We start from the raw sequence: 22,605 nt of genomic DNA on the forward strand, positions 1-22,605 counted from the left end.
TCTCAATAAATCTTATCTATAGGGAGAGAAGACTAACATGAGAATAAAGCTATAGTTTGTAAAGAAGTAATAATCATTCATTTTGGCCAATAGAAAGGGTGTTTGGTATTTTGTGGGACAGAGTGATATTGTTTTTGTCTGTATTTAGACAAGTTTCTGAAGTGTTTTGTCTTATTTTTATCATGCTTTTACAATGATACCTTGTCCAAGGTTGATATTTCATGAGGTTATTTATATCTATAGGAGAATAATACGGCTTAACTGTGAGTGTCAGGCCAGCTTCTGAATGTCAGGGACTCTTCATGTTTTTTCCTTTTCATACGTTATTTTAAAAAGTTTTTTTTAAGTTTATTTATTTATTTTGAGTGAGAGATAGGGGCAGAGGGAGAGGGAGAGAGAGAATCCTGAGTAGACAGCACAGAGCCTGATGCAAGGCTTGAACTCATGAACCATGAAACCATAACCTGAGCAGAAATTAAGAGTCGGATGCTTAACTGACTGAGCCACCCTGGCACCCCTTTCACATGTTATTTTTTATCTTTTCATTCAAATACAGTGTACATACAGAAAAGTATACATTTTAAGTGAGCTTTGATAAAGCGAACACACCTGTGTAACCAGGGTTCAGTTCAAGACTAAAAGTCTTTTGACTTTTAACACCACAGAATAGTTTTGCCTGCTTTTGAGCTTTTTATGAATGGAAGCATATGAGCTCTTTTGCGTCAGCCTTCTTGGGTTCTACATTATGAGATTTATTCGTGTGTTGTATGTTACTGTAATTAGTTCATTTTTGCTGCTAAGTAGTACTCCATTGCGTAAGCACACTACAGTTTTATTCGACTGTTGGTGGACATTTGGGAGTCTCCAGTTTGGAGCAGTATAGAAATAATGGTGCCATGAATGTTCCGGTACATGTATTTTGGTGGACACATGTATGCATTCTTGCCGGGTAAAAGTAGAATTGCTATTTGCTTATATTCATAAAAGAGTTTTGCCTGCTTTAGTCCCATGTTATTTAAACTGCTGTTGAATACAGAAAAAGATGAAACTTGACTTTTTCCTTGATTCTCTACTTACTAGTTGTGCACCTTAGGCACGTTATTCAATGACTCTGCTGATTTCCTATGTGCAGAGTGGAAATAACTGTACCTACCTTTAGTAGTAAGGATTAAGTACCTTAAACAAGAAGGGATTCAATGAGTTATTATTATTATCACTTTTTAATTGTAAAATTGTTTAATTGTAAGAATTTTTTCTCAGCCATCCCTTGCTCCTTGAGAGCAAGAGACTGACAGTGGCACATTCTAGATACTCAAAGAATATTTGTTGAATCCTGACCAAAGCCTTCACAACTTCCTGTCTTTTCTTTCTTCTCTCACCTGTCTTTATCCCATGTCTACCTGCATAAAGTCTAACCCCAAATGGTCGATAACCACTTTTTTTTTTTCTTTGAGAGAGAGAGAGAGAGAGAGAGAGAGAGCACATGTGAGCGGGGAAGAGGGGCAGAGGAAGAATGGGACCTTAAGCAGGCTCCAAGCTTGTGCAGCTGGTGGAGGGACTTGATCCCACGACCATTGTATCGTGACCTGAGTGGGAATCAAGAATGGGACGCTCAACGGACTGAGCCACCCAACTATCCCAATAACCGCTCCTTAGAACACTTTCTTTGTACCAAATCTGATGGTGCTTATTACATTGTTTTGAGTACTAAATGAACAATGTTTTCGTTTTTGTTTTACAACACTTGGGATATAATAACTACTAAGTAAAAGTTAATTGTTATCATCAGGTTAGTTTTTGTGTGGTTTTGTGTAAGTTCCTTTAGGGCAGAACTGTGTCCCAGTTTTTGGTTTCACTTTAGTGTCTTCAAAGCACAGTGGCAAAGGCTGTCAGAGAAGACAAGTGCTAATGGCGGGGAGGGAGATGGGGCGTCCCAGTACCACCCAGGGAAGTGGGGCGTCCCACGGGCGTGCAAAGCGAGACAGAGAGGAGTGGGTCGAACAATTAGTCACGCGATTTAGGCGGTGAAGGCCCCAGCTCCCAAATTTTCACTCATTATTCAAGTTAGAGCTAAGTTCTCAAGCAACAGATGTTTGTGCAGGGATCGGAGGCCAGTTTGGGGACGCCCGGGTCACACACCCCTGGAGGCGGGTACAGCGGAACCTTCGTCCTCAGCTCCGTGTTTCCGCGACTCCGCTCCCATCGCTACACTACCAAATAGCCTGCCTCCTTCCCCACTCCCGATGGCCTATTCCGGGAACAGGTTCCAGACTTTGTGACTAGAATTTCAACAAAACGATTAACAGACATCCCGATGATCGAGGACAGTTTCTCCGAGCACCGTGTCTCTAGCGCGCCCCCGCGAGTTCCCCTTAGCGGAGGGCGCCCGACGCAGGGGCGCCCGCCCTTGCGGGCCCAACGCCGAGACCGCCTCCGCGCCTAGCCCCGCGCGCGTGCTCGGACGCGTGCTCAGGCGCGTACGCCGCCCGTCCTGCCCCGCCTCGCGCGCACGCCGCCCCGCCCCGCCCGGCGCGCACGCCTCCCGGCCCTCGCCGCCTGCCGCCCTTCCTCCCCGATCCCCCAGCTGCGCAGCCCCCAGACTCGCTCGCCGGTGGAGGGACCCGGGACGAGCCAGAGCGCGCTGTTAGCCTGAGGAAGCCGGGGGAGACCCGCTGGGCCGGGCAGAGCCGTCAAGAATAGCGGAGCCTGCCCCACACGCCCGGGAGCGAAGTGAGAGCGAGGCAGAGTTACGTGAGGCAGCGCAGAGTAAGTGGGCTCGGGTCCGACTCGAGGTCGGGCTCGGGACCGAGACTGGTGGGCCAGGCCCCCGAGCCGGCGTTACCCCCGGTCTGAGGAGCACCGAGCGGACACAGAGGGACGGACCGAGCAAGGACTCATGGCCTCGCCATTCCTGCCCGCGGGGGCCACCACGGGCGACAGCGGCGGCGAGCTGAGCTCGGGGGACGACTCCGGTGATGTAGAATCCCTCCAGAGCCCCGAGACCGAGGCGTCCGGGAGCCTGACCGAGCTGTTTGAGAAGGCTGCAGCGCACCTCCAAGGCCTGGTTCAAGTGGCCAGCAGGGAACAGCTCTTGTACCTGTATGCCAGGTACAAGCAGGTAAAGTCCCAGGGAAGGGGTGGGTGCGGGAGAGCCATAGGAGACCTCTTTCCTCCAAAAACTAATAGTAATGGCTAGGTTTAAGTGTGTGTGTGTGTTTAATCATCTATTAAGGAATAGCATCATTCTGAATTTGGAAAGGACCGATCTGCTTATCCTAGGGATGAAGGTTCACTGGACATTGAATGTCAGGTTTCTACGACTTCTCAGACTTGCACAGTGACCATGTACTTATGCTTTTACCAACTTTAGAAAATGAGGATGAGAAAATAAGATTGATCATTCACTGTTGCTAAGGGTCATATGGAGGTAGTTAATGGAAGTAATATGGTCATATGGAAGTGATGTTAAAAAAATTGTGAGATCCGAGGAAATTGTCATAAAAGGGTGATGCAATACAAAATAAAGTATTACCACTTTTATTATTGTGATTTTTAAAGTCCTAAATATATTAGACTTATGTTTTGGCTAAATATGCTTCTGTTAGATACAATTATAAAAATTTTAGAGCTAGTAAACACCAGGTGAAATAATCCCCTTCTTTTGCGGGAAAGGGAAGCCCAAAAAGAGTAGATAACTTGCCTAGGGTCATACAGAAAATCAGAACTAGAACTAGGTTGTAGCTCCTGGACTCTCTCTAAGGTTCTGAACTTTACCTGGAAATAATAATCATAATGTCATGTAAGACATATTTAATTTATCATTCAAAGAATCAAAGGTACCAGAAGTGAAAATAATTAATTGCTTTATTATAATCAACCAATACACAGCATCTTTTATGTGCAAAACACTTGGGTGTTATGCCTTCCGGGAGTGCAAAGAAGAAAACCATGATGGTATTTGCCTCTAAGAGACTTAAAAAGTTACATGAGGCATCTAGATTTAAACATGTGAAAAATTGCTAACAAGAGTTAAATAACATTTTAGGAAGACTCCATCTCTTTGGAACACTGGAAGCAATGACGTTCTGGGTAATAGTCCATTTTATTTTACTAAAAAATTTTCCCCTGTCTTTTGCTTCTTGGTATCTATTTCCTCCTGTTTCCTTTTAGAAAAAATAGTTGAGGGTCCCTCTGTATTCTTCAAGTGAATATGCTGAGTAGAGCATTGATGAATTTTGAAGATTGATGAATTTCAGTTATGAATATCAGTTAAAGTGGTTTGAGAGAGCTGTAGATATGTATGATATAATAGTGTTGAATGAAAATTGCCCCTGAATTGGCCTTGGAATTTGCTTTCTTGCAGAAGTTGTGGATATCTAATTTTTCTTTGGTTATTTACCCTGTCCAAATAACGTTAAAATGAGATGTGCAATGATTTAACAAGAGTTTATTGAACGTTGTCCTAGGACCTTTAACATATCTGAATAATAATTCTCTGGGCCGTATAAGACTTTTCCTATAAATTCGCTGGAGAACATTCTTTTTCTTTCTAGGACATAACCTTATCTACTGATATTAGAGTCATAATTATTAAATATCTGATTTCTAAGTTACCAGTGAACTGCAGTCACCTGTCAGCTGGTAACGATTCTGTCTCAAGTATAGTCCATCCAGATACACTGAAAGAGGTGTGCCCCTCACCCTTATAAGAGTTTGATGTTAAGGTGTTTAGAAATACTTTGTATCTGGAAATAAAATTTTTCATTATTAGAGAATAAGGTTATGTTTACTTAGACATGACATTGGGACACAATTTTTATGAATCTCTTATAAATATTTTACTTTTAACAGAATCCTGAGATAGTGTTAAAAATAGCATCTTTGATAGAGTAATAAAGTTGAAATTCCAATATAATTTTTGCATCGTGAATCAGAATTTCTCATGAAACAATTATGTTTTGTTTTGGAATAGCACTGTATTTTGTAGGCTGAATGAGGTAAAGTTGTCCCCAGGAAGATGATAAAAATAAGCTGAGCTGTGAATCTTCTTTTCTTGGGCAGAGCCCTAAACTTACCTAACATAGTAGCTCTTTTAGTTTCAGAGAAGCCTGTAGCTCCAAAATCATCTTTCAGTGAAGTTTCAAAAAGATCACACAAATTAACAGTTTTTTGATTCTCTGCATTAGCAGCAAAAGATAACTAATTGACACCTGTGAAAACTCTAGGACAATGAAAATTTCAAACTCCTTTTGGCTTTATTTTATAGGAGCCTTCAGCATGAGCACAGTGAGGATACTCAGCATGTTCTCTTACTTTAACCTGGTCACATGATTCACTGGCATTTGCTATTAGCACCCTTTGTTAAAGTATTCTCTTTCAAGGCACTGGATGTATTATATATATCAGAGAGAAGAGAGTTTAGATGTTCTTTTAAAATGGTACCTTTTATAACTCTGCTTTATAGTTCATGATTCATTATTTAATCATTTGGAAACTGTTGCTCATCAAGTCCTAAAATCCTGTAGTTTTGTTTTTCCAGTCTTTTCTGATCCAGAACTGTTCTTTGAATTTGGGAATACAAAAGCTTCTGTGTCAGAATACAGGGTCAGCTGCTGAACTTTTATTTTCATTGCACATAATGGTGTGGAGGTAGGTGATCTAGAGCTGGTAGGGTGGCTCTGCTGCATGAGATCATCCAGGGGCTTGGTCTTTTTCTGTCCTGTAGTTCTGTCATCCCTCAAGGCAGCAGTTCTCAGATTATGGTCTGGAGATCCCTGAGAATCCCTGAGACTTTCTCAGGAGATCTGTAAGGTCAAAAGTATTTTTGTAATAATACTAACACACTGTTTGCTTTTTTTCTATGTGATGAAACTGGTGATGCATCAGTACGAATCAAGGCAGTGGCAGCAAACTATACTAGTAGTCTGGTATTTTTACCACTAAGTACTCAGAGTAAAAAAAAAAAAATCCAATTTCACTTAAAAATGTCTTTGATAAAGCAGTAAAAATCATTGATTTTTATTAATATTAATTCTTGAGTAGGAATCTTTAGTATTGTGTGTGATGAAATGCAGGGTACACCCAAGGCACTTCTGCACACTAAATTATATCGGCTATTTTTGAGGAAAAACACTTGTGTAATTTTTGAGTTGCAAGCTGAGCTATCCAGTTTTTTCATGAAATATCATTTTTCCTTAATAGAACAAGTCACAGATAAACTATGCTTGTTCAAATTTGAGTATTTGGGAGATAGTTTCTTCAAAGTGAATAAAGTGAGCCAGTCACTTTAAGGAAAAAAGCTGATAGTATTTGTTGCCAATGGTAACATTCAAACCTTCAAGTGAAAATTAGTAGTTTGGAAAATCTGTATCTGCCATATAAACCAAACAGCTTCCTAATACTTAAAAACTTTTTGATGAGATTAATGGTGATTTTAATGATTGTAAACTTTTGCTTTTGTGTAATGGACTGTGTCAACATTTGGAAGGAATGCACAACTCAGTGAACCATATTTTCCAAATATTGCATGAAATGTTACAAATTGTGAGTAAAAGATCCATTCAAAGTGCAAGTTAGGGCGCATGTGTGGCTCGGTTGGATTTCCGACTTTGGCTCAGGTCATGATCTTGTGGTTTGTGGGTTTGAGCCCCATGTCGGGCTCTGTGCTGACAGCTCAGAGCTTGGAGCCTGCTTCAGATTCTGTGTCTCCCTCTCTCTCTGCCCCTCCCTCGCTCACGCTCTGTCTCTCTCAAAAATAAATAAACGTTAAAAAAATTTAAAAAAGAACGAAGTGCAAGTCAGACCAATGGATTTTATTGTAACAGTATGAACAGTTCATTGATAGGACCTCAGAGTCCACATTGCATCTAACCTTAAAGAAACTGCCACTTGTTGAGTTTTGGTGTGGAATCAAAGAAGGATATCCACAGTTATCTGAAAATGCTACTAAATTCTTCTCTCATTTCTAACAACAAATCTGTGTGAAGCTGCATTTTCTTCATATACTTCAAACAAAGCAACATATTGCAGTAGATTGAATACAGAAATAGATAAGAGAATACAACTGCCTTCTGTTAAGGCAGACGTTAAAGAGGTGCAAAATGTAAAACGATGTCACTTTTCTCAATAAAGTTTTTTTGCTTCATATAGTTTTATAAAATTTTGTTATTAATTTAATGAGTTTATTTTTAAATGAGTTAATGCATATTTTAAGAAGTCTTCTAATTTTTAATATGGTAAATATTGATAGAGACAACTCACATAAAGCTTCTTGGGGTCCTCATTTTCTAAGAGAATAAAGGCATCATGAGACCAAAAAGTTTTATAACTATTCCCCTTAGATCCTCTTTTCCTGGCCAGAGATGGCTCTCCATCACCGCATGCATGTTCTAGTGAGGGAGGGCTCAGGGAAAGGGAAGGACAAGCCCCCTTTTCTTTCCTTTTTTTTATGTTTGTTTATTTTTGAGAGAGAGAGGGCAAAGAGGATCCCAAGTGGGCTCTGCGCTGACAGCAGAGAGCCCAATGTAGGGCTCGAACTCACAAACCATGAGATCATGACCTGAGCCAAAGTCAGTCGCTTAGCCAACTGAGCCACCCAGCCACCCCATTAAGGAAGATATTTATATCACTTTCACACACATCTCGTCCCTTGAACCTGGGCTTAAGTTGCGTGACCACATGTAATGTTTAGCTGGATGACCATGTGTCTGGCCAAGATTTCGTGTAGGAGAAATGGAGAATAGATACTGTATTTGTTTCTGCCACTGGCTGGTGTCTGGATAAAAACCAAAGGTAGTAACTGCAGCTGTTTTTATGATGTGTCATAGTTTCTCTTATGCTTCTAATAATCCATCAGTTTGGGTGATTTTAGAGATGCCAGAACTGAAGCCTAGATTCTATGTGGTATGTAAAGCAAAGTGGTATAGAAAAGGAATATTGGACTTCGGAGTCAAACAGTCCTAAATTCAAATCCTGACTACTAATTCAGGATTTGCTAATGTAACGTGTGAACTCCAGCACCCCTCCTCAGTTTTTCTGTACTCATTTATAAAATGAGTTTGTAATGGCAAACCTAACAGGCAAATGAGTTGTATGGCCCAGTTGACATAACGTGTGAAACTTTTGTTTTATGGTGATCAAGAAATGCAGTTCCTGTTCTCTCACTGTTTCCCCTTTTGGTCCCATTATAATAGATCTACTCCTGTGTAAAGGTACATTTTAATATTCATCTGAGGGCCATGTGATTGTTTGCTAAACAAATGATAGAGATGATTATTGTTATGAATTCAGAGATGGATGAAATCATTGTAGACTGAAAGGGTTCTTACATCTGAACTTTTGAGTGGGACTAAAAGGTGTAGCATTTTGAAAGGCTGAAGGAAGAGAAGGCATTTCATGTGAGGGCAATAACATGAGCAAAACAGAATAAAAATCCCTAAAGCAGTGAGTAGATCCGCCTGGTTAGCGAGTAGACCATCAGTTTGATTTTAGCAAAATTCAAGTGTATAAGAGTAATAGTAGATAGTGAGTAGGTCTCTGAGAAGTAGATGGGGTCGGGTTGTGGTATTTAGCATTAGGAAAAATAGATATTTGGTTGAACATGTGCCTGACACATTCATTCCACGTTCATCAAGCATTTTTAACAACCTTAGATTAGGCATTATATAAGGTGCAAAGAATGTGTTAGGAATGGTTTCCTAGCAGCTGTGTTCTGACAGAAAGATGAGACTTTACACAAAATTTTCTAATACCAGGTAAAAGTGAAAAGTGCTTTCAGAGGTATACGGAGTAAATGCTGTGAGAGTTAATCAGAAAGAGAGATTACTTCTGCCAGTGGGAATCAGGGGCTGTGTAATGAATTCTACACTTGTGTGAATTTCATTTGTTTATTCACAATGAAAATAATTATTGTATAGTTTTACTACAAATGTTATTTGAGGTTTTACAAATAAGTATTGACCACAAACAAGAAAAGATTATTGTGGAGTAGATAGAATTTATATTGTTGTTGAAAAACCCTTGAAAATTTTTTGCACGGCTTTCAGCATCTATATTTGTACTGATTAGTTTCATAATGGGATACTTTACAAATAGTGTGCTTTATCCTGGAATTTGGGAGAGAGAAAATGCTAATAATGTAATGAGAATCAGCATAAACAATGTTATGAATTCTGATAAATTGTACTATAAATCTTGTTTTTTGCATGTTTAAAAATTCTTCAATAGAATAAATGGTAATAAGGATTACATAATCTGTATTTATAATTTGCCTTACATATATAATTTGTCTACTAGTTTAGGAATGCCAGTGTTTGTTACCCATGTTTTTTTGTGTATCACAGTGTTAGACAACAGTTGTTTTATGTGGTAAGCCAAAGCAGCCTTTATTTAAAGTTTGTTTTTTGTTTGCTTTTGTGAAGAATGTTAAGTTTTGTTATTTTATATAGATATTTTCTAATCTATAGTTACTAAGTATACATAATAAATTTGAAAATAAAAAGTTTCTCTGGTATTTCTTTGAAAAATAAGTTCTTGATTTTTTTCCCCCTCCCTTCAATTAGGTCAAAGTTGGAAACTGTAATACTCCTAAACCAAGCTTCTTTGATTTTGAAGGAAAGCAAAAATGGTAAGAAATTCTTGGAATCTAATGAGGTTGTTGGAAATGGTTTAGGTGTTTAAGAATTAGAAAGTAGTGAGCGGATTAAAGAATTATTTTTATGTTAATCTCTCTGCTATAGACTGTACTAACAACAGGCAATTGGGAGAGAGATTAAAAGAATCCGCTTTTAGCTAAGTATCCTAAAGGATTCTCATACCACGATGTTGGTATATACTTAGTCCACAACAGACATACACTTCTTACATATGAATAGCTTCTTAGACAGTGACCATAAGAGCTATTCCTTGAGATTTTCCTATCCTGTCATACAGCCCCTAATGGATCACCACTTCTGTCCCCTGGAAGAATCTTTGGAAGAAGGACAGGAGGATGGGAACAGAGAACAGGATAAATCCTCATTTTTACCCCTCACCCCTGCCCCAATTTTATCTTCTCATTTCTATTGCTCTTCTGTTCCTTGCCCTACCCACACCACAGTGAAGACTTGCTTATAATAATCTGTTGGGGAGAAAGTGGGGGGGAAGATACTGAGTCCATTTCTTTCCTGAATCCATAAGAAAAATTATACCCTCCCCAGTTTTTTTACTTATAATTCAGAGGTTCCTTCTTATCAAATGAGGCCTTATTTACTCTTACCTAAGTGAAAAAAGAGCAATCGTGTACAACAGGGACCCTTAGTTACAGAAGGAAGGACTTTGGAGTGTCAGTCTTGGGATTAACAGTATAAAGGATAGGTTTTAAAAAAAAAATATGGGGGCGCCTGGGTGGCGCAGTCGGTTAAGCGTCCGACTTCAGCCAGGTCACGATCTCGTGGTCCATGAGTTCGAGCCCCGCGTCAGGCTCTGGGCTGATGGCTCAGAGCCTGGAGCCTGTTTCCGACTCTGTGTCTCCCTCTCTCTCTGCCCCTCCCCCGTTCATGCTCTGTCTCTCTCTGTCCCAAAAATAAATAAACGTTGAAAAAAAAAATATGGTTGTAGAGAGAAGGGTGCTAGAAAAGGATTCTAACTTTACATTTTAGAGCAGTGCTCCTCAAAATGTGGTCCCTGACAAGTTGACTCTCTGGACTGTTACCCAGCTGTAAAGAGAGAGATGCAAAGCTTGAACTTAATGTAAATCAGTTATGTCATTAAGCCCCTGTTTAGTTCAGCTTTTTTTGGTGTAGGACATTCTCAGTAAAGGAAGCATTGCTTTGATCTCCATTCTGGCAGCATCTTTCTTTGCTAATGATGACAACTAGTTCTCTGACACTTTATTACCGTTGTAGAGAATAGCTGATGAAACTTTTATTGTGAGTTTTTTTGTTTTAACTTAAGAAATTTCATAACTTCAGCATTATTTTTTCCTATATGCTTGCCTATTTTTTCATTGTTTTTAGCAATTTTAAAAAGTTTTGATTTTACAACCACATAATAATTCAAGCAAGAATCATCAGTGGATGCTGAAACCGTTAGATGAAAAACTACTGAGGAGCAGCATTTACACAATTCTGACCCACCATTTACTTTTTAATTACAAGGAAGACAACTGGGAGATATTGCTTCTAGGTCTTTAATCTTATCATTGATGATGGGACAAAGTGATGTTATGTGCCCCCTGATGTGATGCATGATAAAGGACACTCACCTATATATTGCTCTTGCCAAAGCATTTAACCTGATTCTAATCATGATTGATCATTTTTGGCAAGAACACTGTAGGTGAGGAAACAATCAGAGAAATCCAAATTGATAGATCTTTTATAAAACAACTGGTTTGGACTCTTAAAAAATGTCAATATCATGGAAGACAGAAAAAGCTAAAGATACATGAAATCAATGCTATGTGTGAATCTTGATTGGCTCCTGGTCTGGGAGAAGAAATCTATACAGGACATTATTGGGTAATGAGGGAAATCTGAAGGTAGTCTATATATTTATATAACGGTATTGATGTTAAATTTCCTCACTTTGAAATATGCTGATGTATTTAGAGATAGTGTTAGGATGTATTCATTTATCGACTCAGGAGAGTCAGTAAAAATAAATTTGGAAAACCTCAGAAAGATGTTACATTCGTTATGGGAGCAGGAAGGTGGTAAAAACCTGTGGCACTGAATTGTGTTTTATGCTGGATCAGTGGATCTACTTCCTGGTTGGAAGCAGAACTGGGAGGACAAAACCAAGAAAGAGCCTATCTTGGCAGCTTGAAGAAAAAAGAAGAAAAGGATGACTCAGAAAGGGGCACAGGATTAAAATATTACTCTTGGTATTTATATTGCAAGTAGTCCCTACCTTCTTACTCATTGGAATTCTTAGCTCTGTCCTTACCACCCCTCACTTTTGAAGTCCCTGTCTCAGGACCCACTACTAGCAGCTTACAGATGAGATAACAGCAGAAGGGAAAGGTGTATTTCTCACAGCTTAAATAAGAAGTTTGAAGTATTTTCCCAGGAAATATTGTTTCTTGTGTTGATTAGTTCCTATGTTACTGAAATGCTATAAGCACAGTTAATTCAAAAGGTGGAAACTACTTTTATTGGTCTGTAGATCATACATTTTCAATAGGGATGAAAGGTGGGTTTGGGGGAGTTATAAAATCTTGGATATTCTAGTGGTTTGTGGTCTTCCAAAATTCAATTGTTATACAATGTATCTGTGTTACTAAAATTTCATGGGGGAGGGTGATTAGGAAAAAATGTTTAAAAAGACTCCTTAGGTGGTGGGATATAAGGTGTGCATTGGTATAGACCAAGGTAAATGCAAAAAGAGACCTACTCATCTATGGCTTATTAGATCTATATCCCACATCCTTAAAATGTGTATGCCAATTTTTTAATACTAAAAAGGAATGTGCTGTTTGCATTATTTCCATAGTTAATGATAGGTCATTTTGGATATTCTTTACTGTAGGGAAGCATGGAAAGCACTTGGTGATTCAAGCCCCAGTCAAGCAATGCAGGAATACATTGCAGTAGTTAAGAAATTAGATCCAGGTTGGAATCCTCAGGTAAGATTTGATGATTGTAAATAATGCTTTCCAAAAACATGATCTTCGTCTCTCAAATAAAGGTTTAAAACCAAGTGTAGGCTTAAGTAACATTTTTAAAGTTTTATTTTCTTAAAAGATTGTAAAGTTATTATAATATTTGCTTGTCTCAAAATGCTGTTGCTTGAATGTTAACATAACCAGCTACTGATTCTGAGAACTCCTCTGAATTATAGAGAATTTTTAAAAGTATAATCATAATTTCAATTTTGTAAAAACTCCTTTCATGTCAGAATTTGAAAGTTTAACATGAGATAATCATTATCTTGAGAAATGGTAGGTTTCTCTTGGATTTTTTTTATGAACACTTTCTGTACATGTACAAAATGCTTTTTGATGGGGATAAAATGTGTGTAAGACATGCTTTCTGCCATTGTATAGTTTATATTATAGAAGATAAAACATAACAAAATATGATTATAGTATAAAACAGTAGTAATATGAGTGCTAGGGAATCCCATGGAAAGAGATTACTTTGGACTTTGGGGGTATTGGATGTTGTTCACTTAAGCGTACGCTTTTTTCCTGGTAACTTATTGGAGAACATCTAGAAAGAACTTAATAACAGTGGGGATGCTATTTTATTTGAAAAAAATTTTAAAAACATGGTTGACAGGTGTTTTAGTGGAATAAAGACTACTTTGGTATCATGTAAAAAATTCAAATTGAGAGGTTCCTGGGTGGCTCAGTGGGTTGTGCCTGACTCTTGATTTCAGTTCTGGTCATGATCTCATGGTTTGTGAGTTCAAGCCTGCATCAGGCTCTGCACTGACAGTGTGGGGCCTGCTTGGGATTCTGTCTCTCTCTTTTTCTCTGCCCTTCCTCTGCTCATACTCTTTCTCCAAAATAAATAAACTTAAAAAAACGCAAATTATTACTTTTTATTAATAATACTTAGACAAAACATTTCAGTAATGAATGAATACAGTGATTTTCAGATTTTTTTGGTAATAATTGATTTCATTGGTACACATGTTTTACCAGTTTGAAGGAAGTTTGCTCTATTAATTATGGAATCCTGCTTAAATTTTTTTTTTTTTTAGTGTTTATTTATTTTTGAGAGACAGAGTGTGAGTGGGGGAGGGACAGGGAGAGAGGATGACACAGAATCTGAAGCAGGCTCCAGGCTCTGAGCTGTCCATGCAGTTTGATGCAGGGCTCGAACTCACAAACCATGAGATCATGACCTGAGCCGAAGTCGGATACTTAACCAACTGAGCCACCCAGGCGCCCCAGTCATGGAATCTTAAAATGTCTTAAAGATTATATCTTATGACATAAAAAAATCTACCTTAATTATGACTATAGACAGGGAGAGATAACCAGCTTAGGGTATCTTTAATGATACGACTGGCTTTTTGAAGTCATTGAAACATTTCCTGATGTTTTTGATGTGCGTGAATATTCATTTTCGGAAATATTCCATTTTGTTAATATCTTTTATAAAACCAAGTTTGCATACAAATACATATCATAGAGGTCCTAAGGACTTCATATCTGAAATTCAGTGGTCAAAATAAGTGCCCCTCTGAGCTGAACTCAGCCTGAACACATATGGCACAATGTTTAAAAAGCAAAACAAGGAGGGTGTGCCTGGGTGGCTCGGTTGGTTAAGCATGCGACTCTTGGTTTCAGCTTAGGTCAGGATCTCACAGTTTGTGGGTTTAAACCCCACATCGGGCTCTGCTGTAACAGTGCCGAGCTTGCTTGGGATCCTGTCTCTCCTTCTTTCTCTGCCCCTCCCCCACTTGTGCTTGCTTTCTCTTTCAAAATAAGTAAACATTTAAAAATACATAAATAAAAAGCAAAAAAAACCTTGAGTTTGAATGCATTTTGGTGAGTACTTGTCAGTCACTGGTCTTAGTTCTTCCCTATTGATTTTACTTGACTGTTTCTGATGGCTGGCCCATGTAGACATTTGAGTTTAGAACTTCTTTTTTTTTTTTAATGTTTATTTATTGTGAGAGAGAGAGAAAGCACAAGCAGAGGATGGGCAGAGGGAGAGAGAGAGAGAATCCCAAGCAGGCTTCATGTTCAGTGCAGAACCTGACGTGGGGCTTGGTCTCATGACCATGAGATCATGACCTGAGCCCAAATCAAGAGTCAGACGCTTATATACATTGGAATACTACTTGGCAATGAGAAAGAATGAAATCTGGCCATTTGTAGCAACGTGGATGGAACTGGAGAGTGTTATGCTAAGTGAAATAAGTCAGGCAGAGAAAGACAGCTACCATATGTTTTCACTCATATATGGATTCTGAGAAACTCAACAGAAGACCAGGGAGGAGGGGAAGGGGGAAACAAAGTTACAGAGAGGGAAGGAGGGAAACCAAAGAGACTCTTAAATACTGAAAACAAACTGAGGGTTGATGGGGGGGGGTAAGGTGAGGGGAAAGTGGGTGATGGGCATTGAGGAGGCACCTGTGGGATGAGCACTGGGTGTTGTATGGAAACCAATTTGACAATAAATTTCATAAAAAAAAAAGAGATGCTTAACCAACTCAACCACCTAGGTGCCCTTGAGTTTATAACTTCTGGTAAATGACAAAAATTATGATTTCTTACCTTCAGTACCTTAATTACTACTAAATAAACTTGCGTTAACTCTCACTCTTACAAATGGTTACAGAGTCCATGTGGTTAGATAATTCTTCCTTATGGAAATTTAAACAGGCAGTAAGGATGCTTTTTAAAAATATCTGAGGGGCGCCTGGGTGGCTCAGTCGGTTGGGCGTCCAACTTCAGATCAGGTCACGATCTCGCTGTCCGTGAGTTCGAGCCCCGCGTCAGGCTCTGGGCTGATGGCTCAGAGCCTGGAGCCTGCTTACGATTCTGTGTCTCCCTCTCTTTGTGCCCCTCCCCCGTTCATGCTCTGTCTCTCTCTGTCTCAAAAATAAATAAACGTTAAAAAAAAATTAAAAAGAAATATCTGAATCTCAAAAATTAAAAAAAAAAAAAAAAGAGGGGCGCCTGGGTGGCTCAGTCGGTTGAGCGTCTGACTTCAGCTCGGGTCATGATCTCACAGTCTGTGAGTTCAAGCCCAGCGTTGGGCTCTGTGCTGACAGCTCAGAGCCCAGGGCCTGCTTTAGATTCTGTGTCTCCCTCTCTCTCTGACCCTCCCCCGTTCATGCTCTGTCTCTCTCTGTCTCAAAAATAAATAAACGTTAAAAAAAAATTATAAAAAATAAAAAAGTAAAAATATCTGAATCTCAGGTCACCTGGGTAGCTCAGTCAATTAAGCATGTGACTTCGGCTCAGGTCATGATCTCATGGTTCAGGGGTTTGAGCCCCACGTTGGGCTCTTTTGCTGTTGGCACAGAGCCGCTTCAGATCCTCTGTCCTCCTCTCTCTCTCCCCCTCTCCTGCTCTCTCTCTCTCAAAAATAAACATTTAAGAAAAAATATCCAAATCTCACCTATTGAACATAAACTTGAATAAACCAAGCAGAATCAAAGGTACTTTCAAATAAAGATCATTCTTCAATACATTGTTCTAAAAATATTTTGACATCCATAATCTAGTTGTAAAGAGGAATTTTATGTTTTGTTTACATTTTTTTAATGTTTGAGAGAGGAGGAGAGAGCACATGGGTGGGGGAGGGGCAGAGAGAGAGAGGGAGAGAGAGTCCCAAGTAGGTGCCATGCTGTCATCACAGAACCTGATGTGGGGCTTGATCTCATGAACTGTGAGATCATGACTAGAGCTGAAATCAAGAGCTGGACGCTGAATCGACTGAGCCACCCAGGTGCCCTGTTTACATTTTTGTTTTTAATTTAAGCACTCTGAGCTGGTCCCCTTTGACACAGCTGTTTTCCCCTTTCTTTTTGACTGATATGAAGTTGATCATAACTGAAATCTCAAGACATTTGGTATTCATTCATTATCTTTTAGGTTAAAGAAATCATTTTCTTTTGATACTAGTTTCTGCAAACAAATAACAATGCCTCTCATTGCTGAATGTGCTAAGCTCTTTATATGTATCATCCTTTGAAATCTTCACGAGAATCTTAAAAATTAGATTAGAAACTATTATCGTCTTCATTTTAAAAATGAGGAAATTTAGGGATGTCTGGGTGGCTCAGTGTAAGTGTCCCTCTCCCTCTCTACCCTTCTCCTGCTCTCGCTTTCCCTCTCTCTCTCTTAAATAAATAAACTTAAAAAAAAAGGGGGCAGCTGGGTGGCTCAATTGGTTAAGCATCTGACTATTGATTTCAGCTCAGGTCATGATCTCGCAGTTGGTGAGATCAAGCCCTGTGTGGGGCTCTGTGCTGACAGCACTGAGCTTGCTTGGAATTCTCAGTTTCCCTCTCTTTTTCCCCTTTACACGTGCTTTCTCTCTCTTTCTCTCTCTCTCAAAATAAGTAAACTTTAAAAAATAGAATAAAATAAAAATGAGGAAATTCAGGCACAGTGACTTAGTATCTTATCCAAGATTAGCCAGCTAAAAAATGATGGTGCTGTGATACGCACTTTTATGTGTAGGAGTCCAGAGCCCCCACTTCACCACTCTGCTATCTGTTCTGTAGCTGACATTTTATATTTAATGTATTTACACACATATATATTTGTGTATATATATAAAATGTATATATTGCATGTAAACTTATGGATGTGTATATGCATGAAAAATTCAAATAAAAGCAGCTACTGATTTAATCAAAGCTCCATGGAGTGAAGTATAAAATGAAGTATGAAATGAGCAATGCTTTAAAATGTAAACCCTTGAGGGGCGCCTGGGTGTTTCAGTCAGTTAAGTGTCCAACTCTTGGTATCAGCTCAGGTCATGATCTCATGGTTCATGAGTTCAGGCTCTGTGTTGAGCTCTTTGCTGGTGGCGTGGAGCCTGCTTGGGATTCTCTCTCCTCTCTGACCATCTCCTGCTTGCTCTCAAAACAAATAAACATTAAAAAATGTAAACCCTTGACTATGTTTTCTGTTATGTTTCATCTTATCTCAAGAATGTGCTGTTGAATGTCTAATCAAGGCAATTCTTTTGCCTTATTTGGTTTTTTGCCAGGGAAGAAAGGTGAGTTTTTATTTTGGTATAAATTATTATTTTTTTGACAAATAAAAATTATAGATATTTAAGGTATATTTGATATATGTATACAGTGTGAAATGATTATCACAAACTAATTAATGTATTCATCACCTCTCATAGTTACCATTTGTGTGTGTGTGCTGAGAACACTTCGTATTTATTCTCTTTAGCAGATTTCAAATATATAATACATTAACACTATATTAACTAATAATGGTATGTTATTATTAACTAATGTATACTTGATATAATTAAAACAATTTTTTAAATATTTATTTATTTTTGTGAGAGAGAGTATGAGCAGGGGAGAGGCAGAGAGAGAGAGGGAGACACAGAATCCGAAGCAGGCTCCAGGCTCTGAGATGTCAGCACAGAGCCCAATACAGGGCTCAAACCCATGAACTATGAACTCATGACCTGAGCTGAAGTTGGATGCTCAACCGACTGAGCCACCCAGGTGCCCCAATAAAATTTTTTTTAAAGTTTCAGCAATAGTACAAAGAACTTTTGGACAATCTTTATTTAGATACACCAGTTATTTATGTTTGCTTTAGCATTCTATTTACATGTATACACTCAAAATTTTTCTGAACCATTTTAGACTTTACCACTAAATACTTCATTATTTCTTAGAACAAGGACTTTCTCTTCTATAACTACACCATAATTATAAAAATTGGGACTTTTTTTGGTGTTATGAGTTCTTTTGAAATTGCCTTTTTTTTAAATCCCTGGGCTCAGAGTCCCTGTGGGGCATTGTACACACACCCACACACACCCACACACACCCACACATGCACTAACTGTATATACTTAAGGTACATACCATGATTTGATATACATATAGTGAAATGGTTACTACAGCCAAACTAATCAATATATCCTTTCCCATATAGTTTTTTTTTTTTTTTTGTAATGAGAGTACCTGATATTTACTCTCTTAGCATATTTCTAGTATTCAGTACGATATTGTTTATTGAAGTCATCATGCCTTTATGTTATTTATTTTATTTTATTTTTTTAAAGCTCCATATCCAATGTGGGGCTTGAACTAATGACCCCAAGATCAAGAGTTGCATGCTCTACTCGCTGAGCCAGTCAGGCACCCCTATCATGCCTGTATATTAGGTCTTTAGATGTATTCATCCTATACAGCTGCAACTTTATACCCTTTGACTAACATCTCCCCATCTCCCATTCCCTACCAGCCCATTAGTAACCACCTACTCTACTCGCTGCTTCTTTGAGTTTGACTTTTTAATTTCCTCAGATTCTGCATATAAGTGAGATCATACAATATTTGTCTTTGATTTATTTCACTTGGCATAATATCTTCCAGGTTCATCTATATTGTCACAAATGGCAGTATTTCCTTCTTTCTCATGGCTGAATAATATTCCATTGTTTACATATAACACATCTTTTTTTTTGCCTTTTTAAAAATTTTTGTTTATTTTGGGGAGAGAGAGAAAGAGAGAACGAGCATGTGCACGAGAAAGGAGGACAGAGGATCCAAAGCAGGCTCTGCACTGAAAGTGCGGGGCTTGAACTCACAAACTGTGAGATCATGATGTGAACTGAAATTGGGTCAGGTGCTTAACCAACTGAACTACCCAGGCTCTTTATCCATCTTCTGTATCTATTCATCCATAGGTAGACACTTGGGTTGTTTCTGTATCTTGGCTGTTGTGAATTATGCTGCAGCAAACATGGGAGTGCCAATATCTCTTCAAGATTCTCATTTCATTTCTTCTAGATGTAGAGTGGAATTACTAGATTGTATGAGGGTTCTATTTCTAATTTTTTGAGAAATCTCAATGCTGTTTCCTGTCTTGGCTGTACCAATTTTCATTCTGGTCAACAGGATGCAGTAGTTCTCTTTTCTCAAAATCAAGAATTTTAACATTAAATTCAATATCACTGTTGAATCCATACTCCATATTCAAATTTATCATTTATTTTAAAAATCTGCTTTATAGTTATTTTATTGTTTTTATTTATTTTTAGAGCGAGAGAGAGCAAGAGAGAGAGAGAGAGAGAACATGCACAGACATGCAAGTGGGGAGAAGGGCACAGGGAGAGGGAAAGAGAGAATCCCAAGCAAGCTCCACACTCAGTGCAGAGGCTGATGCAGGGCTTGATCCCATGGCTGTGGGATTATGACCTGAGCCCAGATCAACAGCTGGATGCTCAACCGACTGAGCCACCCAGGTGCCCCTCCTTCAAAGTTATTTTAAAACATTCTGATCCATCATCCAGTCCATGCATCCAATCATGCACTGCATTTAGTTGTCTCTTTAGTCTCTTTTAGTCTGCAACAGTTACTTAGCTTTTCTTTTTCTTTCTTCATTGTGATAGGTTTGAAGAATATAGGCCAGCTGTTTTGTAGAATGTCCCCAGTTTGGCTTTGTCTGCTGTTTTCCTCATAATTAGATTCAGATTATACATTTTTAGGAGGAATACCACAGAATTGTGTCCTCAATGCATCATACCAGGAGATACTTGATGTTTATTTGTCCCAATAGTGGTTATGTTAACTTTGATCACTTGCTTAACATGGTGTCTGCCTGATTTCTCTACTGTAACGTTCCTATTTTTCTCTTTGTAATTAGTAATTTGTGAGGAGATACTTTGAGACTATGTGTCCTTTTCCTAATCAGATTTCATCCACTAGTTTTAACATCCATTAATGATTTTTCAACTCCATCATTTCTTCTACATTTATTATTTGGCATTCCGCTGTAAAAGTGGGCTTTCCCTTTTTCTCTATTTGTTTACTTACTCATTTTCAAGAACTATGAAAGATCTAGGATTGTACCCTACTTGCAAACTAATAAGTTAGCCTGTTACTGTTTCTTAGATGCTGGCAGAGGTACAAGACTCCTGGGTCTGAGCCAAAGGACTTTATTATTCATGGCATGGCAAACTGCATGAGATTCATTTGATTTGCATTGGTTTCTCACATCCCCCAAGTCCCACAGGGATGATGCAGGTGAGCCTAGATGGATTCCTACATATGCAGTCGGTTGTGCTATAGCAAAGGAGCACTGAACTTTTGGGATTCACCACTTTTATAGTAGGTGGAAGCAAGCCTGCTCTTTGTCAGGAGTTGGGAAGACATTACCTCATCCCTGAGGGTTGCTTGCTGCACACACAACCCTGAGAAATGGCCTAGGTAGAGAGTGGTCAGAGCCTGGCCTACTGACAGAGAATGTGCTGATTGCCTCTCCCAGCATTTCATGTATTTATATCAGTACTGTATATACTTAGGGATTTCTGTTTTATTCAGTGAGTTATAATCCATTACTCATCCTTAGTTATTTGGCTACTGGGAGCTCCTTCAAGATGGTTCCTGTGTCCTTTTGATATGTGTCCATCATTCTTTGAGCAGTTTCTTACTTTTTGGCACATGATGTTATAGGCTATATTAGTTTCCTAGAATTGCCATAGCAAAGTACCAAACACTGGTACTTTGTAGTTGAAAACAACAGACATTTATTCTGCCACAGTTCTGGAGGCTAGAGGTCCAAAATCAAGTGTTAGCAGAGCCATGCTATCTTTGAAGGCTGTAGGGAAGAATTCTTCTTTGCTTCTGCCAGCTTCCAGTGGCCATAGGCATTCCTTAACTTGTGTCAGCATAACTCCAGTCTCTGTCTGTGTCTTCACATGGCCTTCTTCCCTGCATGTCTGTATCCAAATTTCCCTTTCCTTTTTCTCACACAGACACCAGTCATTGAATTTGGGGTCCACCTCAGACCTCATCTTAATTGTCCCCCCACCCTGATTTTTGAGGTATAATTGGCATAGAATATCATGTAAATTTAAGATGTAAAACATATTGGCAGAGTTTGGTAAGATGGCAGGGGAGTAGGAGAACCCTAGGCTCACCTTCTCCCACTGATGCAGCTAGATAACTATGAAGTCATTCTAAATACCTAAGAAATTGACCCGAAGACTGGCAGAACAAACTTCATAACTAAAGGCAGAAAAGAGTCCATATCCAAGAATGTAGGAAGTACAGAGACGTGGTTTGGAAGCGAAATGGGTTGTGGCCACTGCAGTGGGAAGGGAGCCTTGGTTGCGGAGAAGAGTGAGAAACAGACTAGCACACAGGGGAGCACATGGGGAAAACGAATCTCCATAGCAGTTGGGTTGGAAGGGTTTTAAGAGGGGCTGGATTTCATGAACTCTTGCAACCAGCAGGGCTTAAAGCCTTGACTTTTCAATGTCGGTGGGCTTGGCTTGGGAGAGCCTGTAGGGATTGGGGCTGCTTTTGGAGAGAAAGCAGGACAAACAGCCTGTGGATGTATAGTGTGGAAGCAATGATCTGAAGAGCGCCTCTGGCACAGTGGGAAAGTTATTAGCTCATCTCAGAGTGTATGCCAGAGAGGCAGAATTCATGGAGAAATCCCTCCAGGAACAAAGGAACTGGCAGATGCCATTGCCCTCACCTGCCCCACAGCATAAGAACAGAGCCTGTGGGAACCAGCCCATCACCAACACTTGCTACTTAACTTGCTTACACCAAGCCCTTCACCCCATGTTTCGTTGGAACCACCCTTCCCAGTCAGGCTTGTCTCAGTCCCAGGATGGCAGGACCCTTCCCCAAAAGACCAGCCCAGACTGTTGTCCATACCACATCTCCCTTCTGGGAGTTTTGCAGGACCTCAGTTCTGGAGGCAGTGGTGACAGGTCACATTTCACAACCAGATCAGAGCACACCTACTTAAAACTTAACCACATTCAGGCCAGGGACAAAACACTGCCCACAACAGGCAAAGAGAGTCTCTGCAGACAACTGTCCTGAAGGAAAAAGCAGCCAGGACACAACAGCAGAGCACACACAGCACACATTAGAGGCACTCCCTGAAACACCAGGTCCTGGGAAACAGGGGACACTACACTGCAGGACACTATA

The 22,605-nt window shown here is 39.4% G+C and overlaps 1 protein-coding gene across 2 annotated transcripts in view; it reads left to right on the forward strand.

Moving 5' to 3' along the window:
- Positions 1-2,542: 2,542 nt before the first annotated feature.
- ACBD6 (acyl-CoA binding domain containing 6) overlaps positions 2,543-22,605 on the forward strand; it is a 205,634-nt gene continuing 185,571 nt past the window's right edge. The window contains exons 1-3 of one of the 2 annotated variants that reach the window (XM_030302222.1): positions 2,543-3,118; positions 9,561-9,625; positions 12,508-12,604. In XM_030302222.1, coding sequence (XP_030158082.1) covers positions 2,897-3,118; positions 9,561-9,625; positions 12,508-12,604 — 384 coding nt within the window. In that variant the 5' untranslated portion in view covers positions 2,543-2,896. The remainder of the gene's footprint in view (positions 3,119-9,560; positions 9,626-12,507; positions 12,605-22,605) is intronic. The other variant, XM_030302221.1, reaches the window with a different exon arrangement.

This window comes from Lynx canadensis, chromosome F1, assembly GCF_007474595.2.
Source record: "Lynx canadensis isolate LIC74 chromosome F1, mLynCan4.pri.v2, whole genome shotgun sequence".
Lineage (NCBI taxonomy): Eukaryota > Metazoa > Chordata > Mammalia > Carnivora > Felidae > Lynx > Lynx canadensis.